This window comes from Protomyctophum parallelum (genome assembly GCF_964188405.1).
Source record: "Protomyctophum parallelum genome assembly, chromosome: 4".
In the NCBI taxonomy this organism is placed as follows: domain Eukaryota; kingdom Metazoa; phylum Chordata; class Actinopteri; order Myctophiformes; family Myctophidae; genus Protomyctophum; species Protomyctophum parallelum.
In genome coordinates, this window is record NC_139700.1 from 8,454,695 (window position 1) to 8,477,501 (window position 22,807).

The 22,807-nt window shown below is 44.6% G+C and overlaps 1 protein-coding gene across 1 annotated transcript in view; it reads right to left on the reverse strand.

Annotated features, from left to right (window-relative positions):
* The window catches only part of hydin (HYDIN axonemal central pair apparatus protein), a gene marked incomplete at both ends in the record, with an annotated part of 178,481 nt that overhangs the window by 135,190 nt on the left and 20,484 nt on the right, over positions 1 to 22,807 (reverse strand). Inside the window, 5 exon segments of the mRNA XM_083764015.1 lie at positions 55 to 278; positions 974 to 1,092; positions 5,711 to 5,810; positions 9,024 to 9,207; positions 11,058 to 11,265. Coding sequence (XP_083620141.1) covers positions 55 to 278; positions 974 to 1,092; positions 5,711 to 5,810; positions 9,024 to 9,207; positions 11,058 to 11,265 — 835 coding nt within the window.

A 22,807-nucleotide genomic window follows, 5' to 3' on the forward strand; every position in this document is an offset into this window, starting at 1 on the left:
GTGGAAATATAGTGGCCCTCTGAATCTACACTACAGTAACTACAGTAACCTCACCGGAAGGTCAAGGCGAGGTTCTGCGGCTGGCCCGTGACCGTGAGCAGCAGGTCCTCGGAGAACTCTCCCAGGGAGCTGCTGGAGAAGACCACCTGGAGAGCCTGACGGGCCCCCGGGGGAACCACGCCCTCCTCAGGGCTGGAGGAGAAACAACGGCCGAAGGTGCTGTCGGGGCGGGACACCTTGAACGGAGCGTCGATCAGACCTCTGTTGGACACCAGCACCTGGAGATGTACAGAGTAATAATACATTAAATACAGTGATACTGATCAAGGATTCCGTCAATAACTGAACAGTGGTGGGAAAAGTACTCACATATTTCACTTAACCCATTTTGGGTGGGAACCCCCTTTGGTGTTTTAAGCATTATGTTATAATTTAGCTATTGAAAAATAGCAGATCTACAAGCTCGTAGCGCGCCACAGAGTGGCGCGCTACGAGCTTGTAGGTCTGAAAATGTAGGTCGTGAAAATGTGGCACAAATCTTTGAATATATATTTCAGAGCGAACATTTTTAAATGTTAAAATATTGGCTTCTGGGGGGTCCCTGGAACTACATATTTTGAGATGGGTGGTCCGTGGCCCAATAGAGATAATTCTGGGGGTCCTTGACATGAAAAAGGTTGAGCACCGCTGACATAGAAACATGGGTTTTTCAGAAAAATTTTAGAAGGCTTTTTTTATCGACATCAGTCCAAAATGGGTTAAGTAAAAGTATCAATACTGCACCCTGTTACAAGTAAAAGGCCGGAATTCAAAATGTACTTGAGTAAATGTACATCAAAATGTACTTAAAAGGGCATCAAAATGTTAATGAACTTAAAGTACACAAAAGTTAAAGTACTCATTATGTATAGTATACATTATAAATAAAATAAAATAAAAAAACCAAGAAAGCATTTTCACACCCCCTACCTACCTCATAACAGTTCTTGGCCCCTATGAAAACGTTCTGCATGTCCATTATGTTGTAGCTGAGCTGGAGTTTGGGTCCTAGGCCGTCTCCCGTGACGGTCAGAGGCAGACAGCCTTCACGGCCTGCACACAAGACGTGAACGAACACACAGACGTGAACGAACACACAGACGTGAACGAACACACAGACGTGAACGAACACACAGACGTGAACGAACACACAGACGTGAACGAACACACAGACGGACACAGACGTGAACGAACACACAGACGTGAACGAACACACAGACGGACAAAGACGTGAACGAACACACAGACGTGAACGAACACACAGACGGACACAGACGTGAACGAACACACAGACGGACACAGACGTGAACGAACACACAGACGTGAACGAACACACAGACGTGAACGAACACACAGACGTGAACGAACACACAGACGTGAACGAACACACAGACGTGAACGAACACACAGACGTGAACGAACACACAGACGGACACAGACGTGAACGAACACACAGACGTGAACGAACACACAGACGTGAACGAACACACAGACGGACACAGACGTGAACGAACACACAGACGGACACAGACGTGAACGAACACACAGACGTGAACGAACACACAGACGGACACAGACGTGAACGAACACACAGACGTGAACGAACACACAGACGTGAACGAACACACAGACGTGAACGAACACACAGACGGACACAGACGTGAACGAACACACAGACGTGAACGAACACACAGACGGACACAGACGTGAACGAACACACAGACGTGAACGAACACACAGACGTGAACGAACACACAGACGTGAACGAACACACAGACGTGAACGAACACACAGACGGACACGGACGTGAACGAACACAGCCAGAGTAACAAACACAAAAAAACAAAGAGAAGCAAGAAAGACATGGATTTTAGCACATCAACACTGAATATCTAGGGCCCTATTTGCATCAGTGCTAAACCCCATATAATTATACCTAAACTTCTTTAGTAAAAAGAAAGGCAAAGAAGTTTAGGGGTTAGTGGTTTAGGCCCCTAGGGTCTAGTCACCCGCGGACGTGTGCACGAAATGAGCACGCGAGAGACAAAAAAAAACGCACGCCTCTCATTGGAAATGACTATAGGCGTGTCAGTCGCTCCCCATCTGAAAAGGTTTTAAGAGACTAGTGCATACTGAACTACATAAGGCTAAAGTCCTTCTGCAAAAATGTTTAATAATAAAGAAATTATATTTAGAGACTATTTAATATTTAAAGACTAAAGGCTAAAGTCCTTCACACAGCTGGCCTATGGGGTCAAATCCGACCTGATGCCATTTACTGCATCTCTTCCCTACTGCTCTCTATCAAAATGAAGCAAAAATGCTTTAAAAATGTTTAATAATAAACAATTAATAATATTTCCCCCGTCTTCCAGAATGTATTGATGAAGAGCGTCTCCTTCAAATGTATCCCAGGGGAGAGACGTAGGAAGAAATGACGGCTTAAGAAAGCTTAAGAAAATTTGAATTTATATACTATTTGTATGATAATGTAACTATATGGGCAATTTAGGTGCATGCTCTTAATCTCACGAAAGTAGTCCTAATATGTTTTGAATACAGTCAAATCTTTCGGTTAAAACGTAATCTTTTGTCTGTGCAAGCCATTATTCTGAGCAGCACACGTGCCCTAGTTTCAGGTCACCTGCAGCAGCCTCAGAAAACATGGAAATTCATGTAAATCTGGCCTCCGGCGCAGGAAGACACACACACACGCAGGCCACATGCAAAACTACAAACTGCTCTTTTCAAGCAATGCGGACGAGACGGGGATTTGTTGTTGTTGCCCTGTGTTTTGTCTTTATTATGAAAATGAGATCAGGCAAGGTTTAACCCATTCTGAACGGGCACCCATTTTGGTGTTGGCATCATGTTATGCTTTAACTATTGAAAAATAGCAGATCTACAAGCTCGTATCGCGCCACCGAGTGGCGCGATACGAGCTTGTAGGTCTGCTATTTTTGAAAAATCGAAGAACGACTGACATTTTTAGAATCTGACCTCAGGTCAGAATGGGTTGATCAGACCAGTGTGTGTCCAGTGGAAACCTCGTATGAATCTGATCTCAGGTCAGAATGGGATAAAGAAGCGTGTATACTGTGTGGTCCTGTGTAGCTCCGTGGGTAGAGCACAGGATTAGTGCTGGGGGATCCTTTCCTACTTTGCATAAAAGCATCTACCACAAAGGAATATATTATGATCAGGGGTCGTCTATATGTCCGTAGAATCACTCTGAGAGTGTACCAAATGGACTTGTAAGGGTCCATTTGGTTATTATTCTGTCTTCTTTAATAAAAGTAATTGATATCCTTTCTCTCATTGAGTCTCGTGTGTGAATAGAGGTAAGACAAACAAGGGAGGTTATTGTTCGGGGAGAATACGTTGCCTTTTCTCAATTCACTCTCTGAAGTAATTTCACATCACTTTCGATGAAACGTATTCTTCTCGAACAATAACCCCCCCTTGTTTATCTTAGCTCTATTCACACAAAAGGAAGATTGAACGAGAGAAAGGATCAATTACTTTTATTAAAGAAGACAGAAGAAAATACAGTACAGTACATCTGCAGAAAGCCTGTCTCCTTATAACTATATACGGTGGAAACAAATAGAACAAAATGAACGTCTCAGTGCCTGGCTACTCAATAGACAGGAGCAGTGTTTTAAACTTTGTTCAATGCCACCTAATATCCAAGTGTAATACTTTACTTTTTGAAGCTTTACCCTTCAATTCAGACGAAAAGTCCACACTATTTATCCATAATGTATAAATGATAGATAAGGGGTCAGGACAACGAGGCCTTTTCGTGGAGGGGTCAGTCTGAAATTTGGACTTAGACAGTTTTTCGTCTGTGGTACTCATTTCACTTCTCTTATTAAACTCATTCACTGCCAGCCCAAGGACGGGTTTGGACGAGCTATTCCCAAAGGCCCACAGTGCCAAGTAGTTGGAAGAGTTTGGAGAGCTCAGAAAACAGCACCCTCTTGTATAAAAACACCAGAGTCGCTGTCCTGCAGGATTAGGAACGTGAAGCCATCGCAAAAACTGTAACAAAAAAATAAAGAAAAGGCAAAATGCCTTTTGCCCAAATCCATTTATCAGATTTACCTGACTTTTACGTCTGGGTAAAAGTCAGGTAAATACTCTCACCTAAAATGTTAAACTTTAAAGTTCATTTTGAACCTTCACAACAATCTCTTTGGAACATCATGTCTGGAACTTCAGCGAATTAGTTATCTCAGAGCTGCACTCTCCGCCGGGCATCGCTCTGGCTTATCAATGGAGTTGCCGGCTCTGCCTTACACAGTACAGTAGAGCCAGTGTTTCCTCTCTAAGACATTCATCAGGGACGCCCCTCACTGTTGGAACACGCTGTACCGTGTCGCCACAAAGCGCCTGCTGCCTGAACAATGCAGGCCCAAACAACCATCCTATACTGTTCACCCCAAACTCAATGTATGGCAACAGCAATAGAGTCGATACAAAATATGCAAGTAGTGGGCAAGAAAAGCACTGAGGTCATAGTATCAAAATATATCAGCAAAAACCTTTCGATAAACACAAGGTGGTTAGAACAAGCTTGTTGTAATTCAAGTATGAACACCTTGTGGCATTCACCATACATATCAACACATAATACATTTTATGCTCCCCAAAAGTTTGGAATACTGAAATACAAATAGCTATTTGTACTATTTGTACTAATGTTAACTTAAATTGAGTATTATCCATTCTCATTGTGGATTCTATAGGGACTCTCTGGGTTCCTTTAGGGGGGGGGGGGGGGGTCTAAATTGACCCTGTAAGTTGGACAGAGTTAAAGGGACATTTCACCACGGGAAGAAACTGCGGTCACTCAATGTTAATAGTATTTGTAGTAGATAAACACAATTTGAAATTTGCACCCTATAATGGCCAGATACATAATGAAGTCTGTGTGTTTTGACTATGGTTTGACTGGATTGCTGAATTCCTACAATGACCATAATGCTTTGGTGGACCGCCCGTCCTTGTGGAGAGGGGACGAGGCTACGTGGAGGTGTGACTTGTAGTCCAGGAGGACCACATTTTCATGACAAATGTTGGCATGAACATGGCGTCATGACTAAAACATATAAAAGACAAATTACACACATAGAAAACCCCAGGGAAGTGTTTCTTGTGTCCTAAACATCATTAAAATAAACCTTGAAATGTAAAAGTTTGAGAACCACTGCTATAACGTGTGAAACACAACCAAATGTGGTATCCTACTAGTGTTGATTTTGTCGACTACCTTTTTTCACTGACACGCAGCGCGACGCATTGTGAGGTTGTAGATCTGCTATTTTCAGCAAGTGTAAAATCAGCCGTTACGACGGCATCAAGGCCCGCCGAAATACATTTTAGTCGACTAAATCAACTGTACGTATTTAGTCGACTAAAAACTAGAAACTAAATGAAAACTATTGAAGAGACCATGACAAAAAACTTTTGCAAAAAACAAATTGCTGCCAAAAACAACACTGTATCCTACACTCCTAGGTAGGCACTGACCTGTGACTGAGAAAGGAGAGAGGCCGCACAGCTCGTAGTCACGATGCCATCAAAAACTTTCTTTTTTTAACAAGTTGCCTTCTTCAGGGAATGACTGGTGTGCGCTCCTATCTTTCTGTTTGTTTGAGGCACTGACCTGTGACATCACAGTAGAAGGTGTGCTGGTGGAGCCTGGCCTCCTGAGGCTTAAAGACGATGCTGAACGTTGCTGTGGTGGACGGCCATATTTCACCCTCCTGGACAGAAGACACACAGACGGATAAACACAATGGAAGACAGGGAGCATTACATAAGGCATGCCACAACAACAACGCACCAGTGTCCATTTCTGTGTCGACTAAAACCATGACGAAAAATGTTCGGCGACTACACATTTTTTCACTGATGAAAACGAAATAAAAACGAAATAATTGTTTTGCCATGATGACAAAAATGACTAAATATACTGACAATTATGTCAACAAAATCGTATGATATTAGTCGACTAAAACTAGACTAAAACTAAAACATTTCAGGTGATTACCTGACACACACACGCGCGCACACACACACACGCACACAGGGGGGCCATCGCAGAAGGTCAACTCCTCGTAGATTCCACTGCATAATAGTAAATAGAGAATCCCGGGCAGGTAGATACTTTTATTATTCATGGGGGAATAATAAAGTGAATATAAATCTCACAGACAGCTCACTGGATAATAATGTGGAAACATAATTTGGGGTCGGTACGTGATTCAGTTATAGTATACTCTACTGCATCCCTGCACTACTCTCTCCTCTCCCTATCTCTCTCTCTCTCTCTCTCTCTCTCTCTCTCTCTCAAAATAGAAAGGAGAGGGTCATTCATTAGCACGAGAGGCATCTCTGAGATGACCGCTGCCTCTGGGGAGTCCGGCAACCTTATACAGTACGTATGGCTCTGGAGCCTCCGACGACCGCACGCATGCGTGCCAAATTTGCACTTGGCTGCTCGTCGAAAATAGCAGATCTACAAGCTCGCAACGTGTCTGTATACCGTGACGTTTGTGAGCTTACAGATCAGCGTAGAGCTATTTTCGGATGCGCGGCATCGGCTTTGGTGTAAATTACCTGCGGGTGCCTGATGTGTGTGCGTGCCTACGTGCGTGTGGGTATGTGTGTGTGACTGTGCGCTGACTGTGCATGACTCTCTCCACTGTCCTCTACTGTGTTTGTGCATGGCCTAAAGACTCTTTGTTCTTTCTCCCGCTGTCCAGGGAGTCTGGCCTAAAGACTCTTTGTTCTCCCGCTGTCCACGGAGTCTGGCTGGTATGGAGGCAGAGCCTGAGCTCTGACCGAGGAGCGGAAACAAAGGAACAGGGCTGTCAGAGGAGGTCAGAGCCCATGCATGATCCTCCTGTCATTAACACCTCAACTGACATTGACACCCCCAGACGTCAGACCAAAACCAACCCTTTAACTGCCATTGACGTCCACGGACGTCAGAACAGTGTTGTTTTTGTTTGGTTTTTTTTTTTATGATGAAAGATAGATGGCGTTCTTCGCCAACGTATGGATTGCTAGGAGACCGATACAACCGGAAGTGAAAACTCTCGTCTCCGCCCGCCGCAATGTAAACAGATTTATAAAAAATGCATTTATCTCGGATTCTTTTCCCAGACTGTGTTGTTGGTCAAAACAAGCTTTATTCAAGATTAGGTTACAAGGTTACAACATTTCGTCTGCCACTCCACACATTTACATTGGGTTCACGTCTCGGGTCCCGTGGGCCTTCAGAATCAGGGTCTTCACTGAATGACGGTGGCGGTGGCGGGAGAATTGATTCATTAATACCTTAATTAATTAGTTAATGTGTTTAAAGGAACCAGACACAACAGAGAGAGTGTTCTTAACCCTTTGTAGGTCAAATGCGAAACTGTGGAAAGAAAACCATGCTAACTTCATGCATACAGAATCTAGTTTCAGGCGCGATAAGATCACAATCCGAATCCATACCCACAAAAAGATTTTAAAGTGATCGATTTAACTCTGAGAGTGTGAAAATGAAGCATTACAGGGCCAGAGTTATAAAGTACAACACTAAGCGTTTCAGCGTGTAGACTAAAGTTATATAATATCACAGGAGACAAGCTTTGAAGGACTTTGTGGAACGATGCAGTCAAATATTTACACGGCTGCAGGTCATCATCGCTGAGTGAGGAGACACACCACCACGCTGATGCCAAGACGACCACGCAGGGGTGGAAAGTAACCAAGTACTTTTACTTAAATACTGTACTTGAGTACAATTTTGACTTCTACTCCACTATATCTCAGAGGCAAATATTGTACTTTTACTCCACTACATTTGTTCGAAAACATTAGATTTTGATTTTGCGGTTGATTTTTTGATAGCGAGAGAGAGAGAGAGAGAGAGAGACAGAGAAATGTGCACGTTGCGTCTACAATCAGTTGAGGATACAGGTTCAGTTTTAGGATAGACAGTTAATATTTTCCCTGTCCTTTATAATTGTGTACAATAGTCTAGGCTACACGAGAGAACATTAAATGGTGACATAGATAGTGAGTGTATAGCCTACTGTCCTCTGACTGCAACAACATTGCATGAGACATTCAAATAAAGTTGAATAAAGTTTTTCACCTAAACGTCATCAGTGATGTTCATTTCAATGCCATTGGTCATGATATTTGCATATAAATACCCCCACAGAGGCTGAAATTCACACAAATTAAAAATTTCTGGACAATTTTTAACCTATGACTTTTGACCTTTAACACTAATAAAAGTAAGTAAAATAATTGTAATATGGTTTTTTGTGATCATTAGAATGTCTAGAACATGTTTTATTCATTATTGTGAAAGATACCCCCCAAATGTAAATTATTGATTTATTACATCATTATTATACATTTTCATCAAACTTCTTTTTTTTTACATATTTTTTTTAACATAAGTCCTAGTAGTACAAAGTAGTAGTAAGGTTGAAATCTCTTTTTTGCAAGTAGAAATATATCCGGGTCTTACAGGGTTAAACATTGGAAAACATGAAATGGGACAAGATGAGTACATTTACTTTTGGTACTTTAAGTACATTTTGAAGAATACCTTTGTACTTTTACTCAAATACATTGTACTTATACCTATTTCTATAATGGAGTATTGATTGACCTTTACTTGTGAAATAATGTGAGTACTTTTTTTCCACCGCTGACGATGAGTAAGCAAAGAGTTACTGTAGAGCAATGGAGAGAGGCGGAGACTGTGAGAGACGGACAAGAACGCACACGTACGCATTTAGGCTCTGGGAGAGGAGAGGGCGGGGCTGCTGTTGACTTGACCTTTTCATTTTCTTTAGATTGCACAGATTGTGCCCCTGGACCAGATTGTGCTTCCGCGCGCACGTGCTGTGCAAACACACACACACACACACGCGCGCGCACACACGCAGCCACACACACACACGTACCATTGGCTGGACAGTGATGGGAGAGTGTGAGGAGGAGGGGAGGGGCAGCCGGTCCTCCACAGCCCGCCTCCTCCGCTCCCTGAAGCTCCTGGAGAGCAGAGCCACGCGGTGGAACTCGGCCGGGTCCGACGCGCTCTCCGACAGGAGGCACTCTCTCTCCTCGTCCTCCTCCTTCTGCAGCTCTCTGGACGGAAGGGGAGGGGAGACGAGGAGGGGTTTGAGGAGGGGTTTGAGGAGGGTGGGGAGGAGAGGGGAGGTGAGGAGGGGTTTGAGGAGGGTGGGGAGGAGAGGGGAGATGAGGAGGGGTTTGAGGAGGGGTTTGAGGAGGGGTTTGAGGAGGGTGGGGAGGAGAAGGGAGATGAGGAGGGGTTTGAGGAGATGAGGAGGGGTTTGAGGAGATGAGGAGGGGTTTGAGGAGATGAGGAGGGGTTTGAGGAGGGGTTTGAGGAGGGTGGGGAGGAGAGGGGAGGTGAGGAGGGGTTTGAGGAGGGTGGGGAGGAGAGGGAGATGAGCAGGCGTTTGAGGAGGGTGGGGAGGAGAGGGGAGATGAGGAGGGGTTTGAGGAGGGAGGGGAGGGGAGATGAGGAGGGGTTTGAGGAGGGAGGGACAGGAGAGGGGAGATGAGGAGGGGTTTGAGGAGGGAGGGGAGGGGAGATGAGGAGGGGTTTGAGGAGGGAGGAGAGGGGAGATGAGGAGGGGTTTGAGGAGGGTGGGACAGGAGAGGGGAGATGAGGAGGGGTTTGAGGAGGGTGGGACAGGAGAGGGGAGATGAGGAGGGGTTTGAGGAGGGTGGGACAGGAGAGGGGAGATGAGGAGGGGTTTGAGGAGGGTGGGACAGGAGAGGGGAGATGAGGAGGGGTTTGAGGAGGGTGGGACAGGAGAGGGGAGATGAGGAGGGGTTTGAGGAGGGAGGAGAGGGGAGATGAGGAGGGGTTTGAGGAGGGTGGGACAGGAGAGGGGAGATGAGGAGGGGTTTGAGGAGGGTGGGACAGGAGAGGGGAGATGAGGAGGGGTTTGAGGAGGGTGGGACAGGAGAGGGGAGATGAGGAGGGGTTTGAGGAGGGAGGAGAGGGGAGATGAGGAGGGGTTTGAGGAGGGTGGGACAGGAGAGGGGAGATGAGGAGGGGTTTGAGGAGGGTGGGACAGGAGAGGGGAGATGAGGAGGGGTTTGAGGAGGGTGGGACAGGAGAGGGGAGATGAGGAGGGGTTTGAGGAGGGAGGAGAAAGGAGATGAGGAGGGGTTTGGGGGGGGGGGGGGCACTGGCAGTGGCTCAGGCCACCGCTAGAGATAGTTTTGGATGATCCCCTTAGTTTTAGCCTGACCCCTTATATATATGAGACCATCTTAAGATGACCCAATGCCAGGACTTCGGCAGTCAATTGTATTTCTCAGCGCCTTGAAATTGGAAAAGTGTATAACATTATAAAAACTTTAAAATTGGAAAATGTTAAGGCGTGTCAGGTATAGGGTTGGCACCCGGAAGGAAGCGGTTCTTTTTCAGACAGGTTTTTAATCACACTGTCAGAGCTGGTATGTGGACTTGACGTCTGCTGTACAGTTACTATACACCAGTGGTTCTCAAACGTTTTAATGTCACTCTGAGAGAGTACAAAAGGAACCAAATGGATCCTTTTGTACACCCTTTTGTTACAGTCCTGTAAGGGTCCATTTGGATGTTATGCTTTAGCTATTGAAAAATAGCAGATCTACAAGCTCATAGCGCGCCACCGAGTGGCGCGCTACGAGCTTGTAGGTCTGCTATTTTTGAAAAGTCGAAGAACGACTGACATAGAAACATAGCTTTTTCAGAAAACTGTCAAGATGTATAGAAGACATTTTTAGAATCTGATCTCGGGTAGGAATCGGAAACGTTAAAATTCTAAAAGGTTCTCAACCCTTATAGTGTCAGTTTATGCTTGAGCGTTCTTCCGGGTGCTTCAAACGCCACCGAGCAACTTCCATTGAAATGAATAGCTGGGGGCGGGGCCCTCTAGTTCTGTATCGGTGCGTGCGTGCGTGCGTGCGTGCGGTACCTCAGCGCATACAGGTCCTGGTGCTCCCGGCTGGGCCAGCTCTTCCAGCAGTAGTGCAGAGGAATGTCGCTGCCGTTGGTGAGGGACACGGAGCGCTGGCTGGCCAGCGACACGTACGTGTCCTCCAGAGACACGGCGGCTGCAGGCTCCAGACACACGCTGTCCAGCTCCTCACACGCCCCGCACAGACGCACGTGCACCTCCTCACCTGGAGACACACGCACACACACACACACACAGTCTTAGTTTGCAGTGACTCGCGACCGTATCAATCTGGCTATTAAATCGCTCTATGATAAACAGTTTCTTTACAGAAACGACAGGTTTTATAAACATCATCATCCGGCATATTTTACCGCTTTTGTTTACATGCTAGTAGCGCTCGTTGACTGTGTTTGTTTGGTTAGCAACCGGGTTAGCCATATAGCCACGTGATTGACAACAACTATACTATTCTGATTGGTTGGTATGAGCCAATCGCCAAAGACTGCCGCTTTGACAACGCCCATTCCAGAAACTGCTGCCGCGGGGAGGGCTTTCAGTCTGAATAATGAAGTGAAACGAAACTAAATTCAGACCGAGTGCCAGGCTAGAACTAGGTAACCCTGAGCCTATAACTTTAGGCTCGGGGGGGGGAGCTCTTAATTGATCCCTTTGAACTTCAAAGTGGCTGTGTGTGCACGGAGTTGATCGAACGGGCCATAAAAGTGTCAAACTCGTTCTATGCTCATTAGTGTTCCCTCTCTAAATCAATGAATGCATCAAAGACAGCGATCACTTTGATACCTGTCAGAGAGGGAAGGGGAGTGTGTGTGTGTGTGTGTGTGTGTGTGTGTGTGCTGTACACACACAGATCTGTGATTCTACCTATAGCCTATACCTTTAAGTCACTGTGGCAGCAACAACTACCTAGAAGAAATACTTCTAATACTAAGACAGGGCAACAACCATCAACACTACAAGAGTTGCACGCACACACGCGCGCACACGCACACACACCAACTTGTGCGCGTCCCATGCACGCTTAAATCTACTAGCACGGGACTGTAGGTAAATATTTTGAGGCTTTGTTTACATTCAAATCAGGAGGTGTGCAGCATCCAACCTGTATACAGTGTATAGCATCACATAAATACGCATCCAAATCCTCAGTGTTCATTTAACTCTCATATAAAATCAATATCAAGTCACGTTTATTTAAAAAGCACCAAAAAAAACAAAGAGGAAGGAAAGGGAACCAAAGAGATACACAGAACATTTCATCAACACAACAAATACAAACAGTAGTAAAAAAAAACCAACAACACATAGAAGCATACTAAGGAGATCATTTATACCAACCTATATCAAACGGAAACGACGGGATGAAACGAGCAAAACGTCATATCAGGAGGATTGGAATGCTTGCGAGTATAAAACTGAGCTTTGAGCCTGGATTTAATTAAAGGATTCGATGGAGGGGGGGGGCAGATCGAATGGAGAAGGGAATTATAATGCTGTTCCACAGTCTGGGCCGGCTGCGACAGAGAAGGCGCCTGGAGTCCGTTTTTTCGTCGGGACATCTAACAACCTTAACATGCCCCGATGAGTCAATTGACCCGAGGTGCCTAGTGGGGGGAAGGGGGGGGGCTTTATACACTCTTAATCTCTCCGACCCATGTATGCTCTTACCTCTTTATGAGTCCATTTGGTTACACTTTGAAAACACTCCCGGAGTTACAGATGGAGAAATCAATAGTGAGGCTTTACTGTGTAGGGCAGTGGCTCATAAGAGGTAGAGCAGCTGTTTGGGAACCAGTTCCATCCTCCTGGCTTATAGTGCTGAATTGTCTTTGAGCGTCACCCCCCCCCCCACACAAAAGATACCTTCTTCATTTCTGCTCTGTAAGTATACGACGGAGTCGCTCGCGCACAGAAACTTTCTCACAGCGCGTTGCGATGCCAAGCTTTGTAGATCGGCTATTTTCTGTGCACGTCTCCCAATGAGCAGGTTGGCACTGTGTGGTGAACGGGTGCATGTTAAATCACATCATCGCTGTATGTATGTATGTATGTATGTATGTATGTATGTATGTAGAGCATCGCAGTCCCACCCCCTTTCATGACGACGAGAATTTCCCATGCATTTTTCCCATAGACGTTTCATGACAACAAACACAGCAGAACAAAATAATTAGAAAGAAGAAAAAAAGGGCAGCTTACAACAACTTTATTCGTTGTTTTTCTTCTTACCCTTTATTATTTGTTCGGCACCAAAATATAGTGTTTATTGTCATGATTATGTCACGATCCGAGTTGGCTTTGTCCGAGGCTTATACAGATCTTTAAAGAAATACTTAATGAAACTATGGGAAATTATTTCCCGGTCCTGTCGTCGTCATAGAATCTGGTCTCAGGTCTCACATCACGCAGCTCCTTGAATGAAGGCCATATAGAAATGCAGATCTAGTTGAATCCAGAAAATAAAGGATATATAAAATAAAGTGAACCCATCATAAAAATAAAAAAATAATAAAAGATTAGTTTGAGCTGAACCTGTACGTCTTGAGAGACTACACAGGCTTGCATTATTTTTGTTGTTTTGAGATCGCAAAATGCCAATTTCATTTCCATGACAAATCTCTTTCAGGATTCCTGCCCTGGCTGCTCCGTGTCGCTTTCTGCTTCATAATTTATAACGTAATGAGGTAACTTTCTTCTTTGTGGTTATTCAGATTTTTCATCTTGAATAATTGTGGAGCCAGACAATTACTTGCAACATGAATGTTTTATACGTGCTGTCGTGCCACAGCGAGCCTCTGGGTGGAACGTACAGGTATGTAATCAAACAGGCTGCGGGGTACGTTCACAAAATCACAACCATTTCGTCAACAAATAAAAACGAGACTGAATGTTAGAGAGAGACTAGTGGAGAAGAGATCAAGTCAAAAGACAAGTCATTTTATGGTCGGTTGCTGCACTCGCAACACCCGTGTAAAATCAACCATTACGATGCCATCCAAGGCCTGCCAAAACACATTTTAGTCGACAAAATCAACTGTAGATTTGGTTGACTAAAACTAGACTAACACTACAACTGGGGGCGACTGTGGCTCAGGAGGTAGAGCAGGTCGTCCAATGATCCATGGATCGGCGGTTCGAATCCCGGCTCCTCCCTGTCTACATGTCGAAGTGTCCTTGGCAAGACACTGAACCTTGCATGGCTCCCGCCGCAATCGGTGTATGAATGTGTGTGTGTGTGTGTGTGAATGGGTGAATGTAATGCACAATCTATGTAAAGCGCCTTGGATAAAGGCGCTATATAAATGCACCATTTACCATTTAAAACATTTCAGGTGACTTATGACTAAAACTAAATGACATTTCATTCAAAAGACTATACGACTAAAACTAAATCAAAATTTGCTGTCAAAAGCAACACCGTTACTGTTGATGTGGGTTTGGGCTGGTGTTCTGTTCTGTTCAATCTAAGTGTAAGTGCAACCAGTTCATCAAGTGGATTGTCTGCCAAAAGGAATACTTTAAACAACACTTGGCATGGAGAATCTGCCAACTGTAGATGAATCGTTGTCTCGCAAGTGTGTCTTACTCATCTGCGTCTGAACATTCGGGCCATTCGGTTCAGCTTCCTCCAACAGAGCCAATTCATTATATTTTCGGGGGGTTGAACTGAAAGTGAACTGATCCCAAGTTCTTAAAACAGATTGGTGTGCCCTATATGCCCGCTATGTGGTGCCCAAGACGTCTGTGGACTGCCTTTGATTACTGCAGTTTCTGAAAAAGCTATGTTTCTATGTCAGTCGTTCTTAGATTTTTCAAAAATAGCAGACCTACAAGCTCATAGCGCGCCACCGAGTGGCGCGCTATGAGCTTGTAGATCTGCTAATTTTGAAAAAAGCATAACATAATGCTAACACCAAAAGGCGTTCCCGCCGAAAATGGGTTAAAGGACAACTTTAGTTGTTTTCAACCAAGGTTCATGTTTTAGGCAGCTTTCTTTCGTAGTCAGTTTGTCGCTATAACATTTTGTAACAACATTCATCGAATTTGAATGCCCCCGCGTGAGTGCAGAGAGAGAGAGAGAGAGAGAGAGAGAGAGAGAGAGCGAGAGAGAGAGAGAGAGCATTGGGTGAGCTTCAGAGAAGCAGGCACCTCTTTGTTTCCCCGCCATCGTTTAGGATGGAGGAAATAAGGAGGAGAAAAAGGAGGGCTGAGGAATGTTGAAAGGGAGGCAATTATCTTTCTGCATCCTGATGCTATGACAGCAGCTGACAGGCAGGGAGAGCTGCTTTCATCCCCTCGTCCTGTCTGTCTGTCTGTCTGTCTGTCTGTCTGTCTGTCTGTCTCTCCCCCCACCCCCACTGTGATTCTCTAGGAACACAGCAAGATAACTTCTCAAGCATCACTCACTGCCTACTGCCTTTGATTACTGCAGTGTGTGTGTGTGTGTGTGTGTGTGTGTGTGTGTGTGTGTGTGTGTGTGTGTGTGTGTATGTGTGTGTGTGTATCCATTTGTGTTTGACTCTGTGCCAATGCTTCCCTTCAGTAATGGGCTGTGTGGCGGTCACCTAAAACAATGTTTCCCAAGGACCCATTTGTGGGTCTAATCAAAAAACACAGATTTTTCATGAATAAATCAAAGAAATGATATTAAGAATGATTATTCGAAATCAAGTGTTTAAAAAGTAGTGAAAACAGCCGATCTACAAGGTGGCGACGTGTTGCGACCTTGTAGCTATTTTCACTATTATAGTTTGGGGTCACGGGCAAACGCCTTATCTCTCATCTGTGTCTGGACCTGAAAGGTTTGGGAACCACCGGTGTGTGTAGTAGTATAGGGACAGCTTGGACAGCTCCATCGCTTCTTCCTTCACTGCTGCAATGACAGTCTGACCAAAATAAACAACACAACTGTAATGGTGCTCGGCAGGGTGCCTCCAGAAGAAAGAGGCAACTTTAAGCGAGTGCCGTGTCGTTTCGCGGGCCGCTCCGCGGTGTAGCTGTCAAACAACATAAGGTGCTGGAAAATCTGTCCACACATGAAAGTACATACAGTAGAACTCTCATGCACAAACACAGGCATGCCTGAATGCGCACGTGCCAACACATCTACTTTCTCCGACGCATGTGTGCCTATACGTAGTGCGCGCACGCACACACGCACGCAGGCACACACGATATCATCACTCTCGGGTAGAAATCTTATATGTCTATGATTTTTTTTCCACCCCAGAAATGAACGCCCTATTTCATACTTGGACAGGAGGGGGACAGGGTAGCAACAGTGATGCTGATAGGTTGGTAACAGCAGCAGTACCGGTAGCAACAGTGATGCTGATAGGTTGGTAACAGCAGCAGTACCAGTAGCAACAGTGATGCTGATAGGTTGGTAACAGCAGCAGTACCAGTAGCAACAGTGATGCTGATAGGTTGGTAACAGCAGCAGTACCGGTAGCAACAGTGATGCCGATAGGTTGGTAACAGCAGCAGTACCAGTAGCAACAGTGATGCTGATAGGTTGGTAACAGCAGCAGTACCGGTAGCAACAGTGATGCTGATAGGTTGGTAACAGCAGCAGTACCGGTAGCAACAGTGATGCCGATAGGTTGGTAACAGCAGCAGTACCAGTAGCAACAGTGATGCTGATAGGTTGGTAACAGCAGCAGTAACGGTAGCAACAGTGATGCTGATAGGTTGGTAACAGCAGCAGTACCGGTAGCAACAGTGATGCTGATAGGTTGGTAACAGCAGCAGTACCGGTAGCAACAGTGATGCTGATAGGTTGGTAACAGCAGCAGTAACGGTAGCAACAGTGATGCTGATAGGTTGGTAACAGCAGCAGTACCGGTAGCAACAGTGATGCTGATAGGTTGGTAACAGCAGCAGTACCGGTAGCAACAGTGATGCCGATAGGTTGGTAACAGCAGCAGTACCATACCAGTAGCAACAGTGATGCTGATAGGTTGAGAGAGAGCAGTGATGGAAAAAGTACTCACATGTTTAACTTATAAGTAAAAGCATCAATACTGCAATGTAGAAGTGCTCCGTTACAAGTAGAGAAGTCCGGAATTCACAGTGTACTTGAGTAAAAGGACAACGGTATTATTGGCATCCAAAATGTACTTACAGTGCCAAAAGAATAAAGTGCTCATTATGCACAATGTCCCATTTCATGTTTTCAATTTTTTTTTGGAAACAGCAGATCGATCTACAAGCTCACAATCTATTTTCAAATGGACGAAATGTATATAGGGCTGAAGTTGTTTGGGCTGAAATGTATGCTTTGTAATAATTAACGCATTCTGACCTGAGATCAGATTCATACGAGGTTTCCACTGGACACACACTGGTCTGATTAATCAAAATCTACAAAGTATAACTACAGTAACGGACGTCTTCAAATAAATGTAGCGGGGCAAAAGTGCAATACTCGGATCCGAGATAATGGTGGCGTGGAAGTAAAAGTATTGGAAATACTCAAGTAAAGTACAAATACCTCAAAATTGCACTCAAGCACAGTGATGTAAAGTAAATGTACTTAGTTACTTTCCGCCACAGGAGGAAAGCCCTTGTGCGAGCTTTAGAGGCTGTCTGAAACATGCATGAGAGAGAGAGAGAGAGAGAGAGGAGGGAGACAGGGAAAGGTGCTAAATTAAAAATGATAGTCCCCTGATGGGCTGTAAGTGGTGTTCGGGAGCTCGGGCTTGGGCTTGGTGCCCCCATTATAAAAGCTTAATGTTGCTGAATGCCATCGCTGCTGTATGCTGGCCTGAAGCGGCCCTGTGCCTGTTTATATATGCAGCAGGCAAACAGCACAGCAGTGACTGACACAATGAGTATGATGGTCATCACGCACACCAGCAAACAGCACAGCAGTGACTGACACAATGAGTATGATGGTCATCACGCACACCAGCAAACAGCACAGCAGTGACTGACACAATGAGTATGATGGTCATCACCCACACCATCAAACAGCACAGCAGTGACTGACACAATGAGTATGATGGTCATCATCACGCACACCAGCAAACAGCAAATAAACTATAAACACATCAACGGTAAATCATGATGGTTCAAAAACAAATAGCTCACACGCACGCACGCACACACACACACACACACACACACACACACACACACACACACACACACACACACACACACACACACACACACACACACACACACACACACACACACACACACACACACACACACACACACACACACACACACACACACACACACACACAAGAAATGTTTATTTATGTCCACATAATGAGAAGTACAGGAATACCTTGTACAAAGGACATAAACACTGCCAGTGCAGTTTGACAGTGGGAGAGCAGCCAGTTACAACGTGCATGGACGGCAAAGCATGGTTACATACAGTACGGCTGACATGTCGGACAACGGGCAGCAGACATAAATCATGGATAAAGGAAACAACGCCTCCTCCAAATTGAGCGGCTTCCTATAATGGCTGAAACTGAGCAGTACCTCGCTAACTCATAGGGGGGGTGGGGGGAATCATTTCATGATCGTTTCAAAAGGTTACCAATTTAAATGTAAATGTAAATGAGTGTTAACCCATTCTGACCTGAGATCAGATTCATACGAGGATTCCGCCGGACACACACTGGGTCTGACGAACCCATTCTGACCTGAGATCAGATTCTAAAAATGTCAGTCGTTCTTCGATTTTTCAAAATGGGTGCCCGGTCAGAATGGGTTAACCCATTCTGACCGGGCACACATTTTGGTATTGGCATCATGTTATGCTTTAGCTATTGAAAAATAGCAGATCTACAAGCTCATATCGCGCCACCGAGTGGCGCGATACGAGCTTGTAGGTCTGCTATTTTTGAAAAATCGAAGACACTTTTAGAATCTGATCTCAGGTCAGAATGGGTTAATAATGAAACTGTCAGGATGTAATAGACATTTTTAGAATCTGATCTCAGGTCAGAATGGGTTAAAAGTCTTATCCGCTGGTATTGAATCATCAACAGGCAATCATTTTCCCAAGGGGACGGTGCCATAAGATTTCAGGATCAAGGTTAGCAACACAAGTCTGCTATAGCATTCTATCACTGACTGGTAGCACATTGAATAGAAAGCATAGGGGATAGGCAGCGATGCAATAGGCTTAAGTGCATTTATTGAGGGGCGCCAGCAGCAGTAATCCTTTGAAGATTACGTCATATGGCAGCCAAATCTATGGGATTTTTTTGTTTAGGTTTGTTTAGACTTTAGAGCACTTATGACATAAAAAGTCATATGAACTTTGAGGATCATATTTACTGATGACGCAAATCGTGTCCATGTCTACGGACTTTAACATTTGTTTAGGGCACTAAATAACGAAGTCATGTGGCCAATATAAATACAGTTAAAGTGGGCACTCCTCACTTCACACGAGTTAAGTTTTATTTTTGATTTGTTTTGATCGCAGCCCTTTTAGGGCTTATATTATCATTACTAAATTCACCGATCGCTGTGTGTCTGTCCTATTCCGGGTCACCAGTGAAATGCATGTTGGGACGGACACAGATTAATACTGGGACACACTTTTCCGCGTAACAGACCCACACGGGTAAACAACTGGGACCCTGATACTACTATAGCTACTCTTGCGTCAGTCGACATAACTTCTTCTTTGGGGAAGCATCGCGGTTGCGTGGCACAGGCACCTGAAAGCCAGCTCTGACAGTTGGACGGGGCATTTTAACGTGAACACACGCGCTGTTTCGACACCACACTGAACATCATTTGCTGTTCATATATTCAGAACGGGTAAAGACTAGTACTTCCAAAGCAACTTGGAACAAACCTGCTTTTTAGGTAGACGCTGAGCTGAAATGACTGAGGTCATGCAGCTTATTTGTTTTATGTAAACAAGTGGAATTAGAGATTGATGCTGTTGTGTCTGGAGCATCTTGGCAAAGCCATCTCGTTTTCCCTGTCATTTGGCTGTCATTCTTCTGTGATGACTCTGAGCAGACGATCGAGACACCAACTGCCAATGTCTGAATGCAAATGATTTATACAAATCTCTTGAATACAAATGTTTTGGAAAATGAGAAAAAACAATTGATTATGCAAACAGGCTGAGCTTCTTTTGAATTCTAATTTGAATAGTTTTTTGACATTAAGTCTTTATCGATTACATTGTCAGATTATAGGCATGCATCTTTATGGAGTGTTACTTCAATCAAGTTCACCCTGAAGAAGGCAGTTGTTCCGCAACACGTAGGTGCATTTAAATTAATTGCATTTTAATTGCAATGCATTAGCCACTTCATTAAAGGCATTTTTTTAGTGCCTTTGTCTCTCCCATTGTTTGCATCATTTCTGTCACCTAACAATGAGCACCTTGTTGCCAAACAGATGCACTCCTTCCTCTCTTTTTTCTCCATTAAAATGTGTTTAAAATGTTATAATCGGTTTTGAATACTTTTTGAAAGTCAACAGCTTCAGTTCATCTCGGTTGCCTTTGTAATAGGTTTGTAAGATGTTCAAGTGTAAAAGTGAGCAGGCAGGTCCAGTTCTGCATGTATGGGCTGCTTCTGTTCTACAACCAGAACGGAAATATGCACGCACCGAGTTATTTCTGTTCACTGATGCCCACCCAGTCCTATAGATTCTGTACCTTCACTCCAATGTATCAATATTAGAAACCACATGCAGTATACCACATAGTGTGTATTGCATTAAGATGGTGCGGTTAAATATACTGTACCATTATGTCAGACAAAGATCTGACATACCGGTATACAGTAACTATCAAACCATATACATATAGTAGTGTAGTTAGTGTACAGTACAGTACGCTACTATCCATGTAAATTCAATCAGAGACCCCCAAGAGACGAAGATATAGGCTACGGATGGGTTACTATCTATAGTACGCCCATTAAGACGTAATCTGAGACGTAATCAAAGCAGTACTAGATACACAAAGCAGGAAACAGGAGAAGTGAGGCGAGGAGAAGAGAGGAGGGGAAGAGGAGAGGAGGGGAAGAGGAGAGGAGAGGAGAGGAGAGGAGAGGAGAGGAGAGGAGAGGAGAGGAGAGGAGAGGAGAGGAGAGGAGAGGAGAGGAGAGGAGAGGAGAGGAGAGGAGAGGAGAGGACTGAGCGGAGGGGACTGAGAGGAGGAGAGGAGAGGACTACCTTCTGAATGACAGATAACAAGCCCTTCGAGAAAGCCGCACTGAGCTGAGCCAAGCAGTATAAGTACAATAGATAACCATAACAGCCTCAATCCCTATAAAGGTTCACAGCACCAGTCTGTCCCCACAGAGGCTATAGACTAGACTAGAGTCCCCTCTCGTTATCGTTACTTATCTCACCAGGCTGATTCCACAGCCCGTACCAGTAGTATGCAACGATGCACAATGACAAACATTTTGTTATATTCACAACATACATGAAGGGAAACATTCCCGAGTTACATTTCAACAGTTGCAATTTAGGCATTTAGCAGACGCTCGTATGGCGAGCAAGATCGGAGTAAACGCCACGGACATTTAACGCGGTAGAGGCACGGTTATCCTCGCGTCACCAGACTTTCCACCTCGGAGGAAAGCCTGGTCTGTGATCCTAAATCGCCCGTGTGATCCGGTCGAGGCGTGGTTTAGGTTGATTATTATTATTATTAGTAGTATAAGTATTCCGGTAAAATACCAAGAAGGAGTGGACATCACTGTCCACTCCTTCTTGGTATTTTTACCACCTTGTTTCAACGTGTGTGTGTGTGTGTGTGTGTGTGTGTGTGTGTGTGTGTGTGTGTGTGTGTGTGTGTGTGTGTGTGTGTGTGTGTGTGTGTGTGTGTGTGTGTGTGTGTGTGTGTGTGTGTGTGTGTGTGTGTGTGTTCATGCGCTGCCTGTCAGCAGCACAACATAGCTCAGCTGTAGCCTATTCTGTCACGTTCCGTCACGCTAATGAAACACTAGATGGGATTATTATGTCATGTCAGCACTATCAGAAGATGTAACCCAGGTAAAGTCATCTGTCACTCTGCAAGTTTAACTAAAGTTTTTTCCATCTGTCCAAAGTCATTTCTGATAGCCTGCAGCCCTGCAGTCCTACAGATACAGATTGATTGAAAGTGAAACATGCAAATTGATGGAATATTTTACTATCAGATCGCAGTTCAAAGACGCATTTGGTACAATGAAGCGCTACGCATCATTTCACATCGCATCGCATCATGTGAAATGATGCAACATATTATTATTACCTGGCCCACTGCCAGGTACTTTCGCCACTGTTTGGGCCATTGAATTCCATGCGTTGAATCACTAGGGTCAACGTGGGTCAATGTGCAACAAGACATATCACACCGCAGGGACAACGCTAAAACCGTCTTGACCCTTTAGTGTGGTTATAGGTCTTTAGAGGTTCTTCCAACCAAACCATTCGTACTTGTATGTAATCAGCATATTCTTGTGGTGGTGCCCTATTGGGAAGGGGCCGACAGAACAACCTGTCTTAACGCCCTGGAGAAAACCAAGCTGGAGCGAACAAAATGACTATGTGTGTAGCCTACATCCAACACAACAAGGAGCTGATTGTATCAGTTTGGGCTAATACAATTTGTATTACATAACAAAAACACACATGCATGCTAGCACAAACACAAAACACTTTTATCTTTCTTGCTGTCGAGCAGAAACCTTGTATGCTGTATCCATATTTACAACGCGTCATGTTTTCATAAATGCATGTCCTGCTTCATCAGTGTG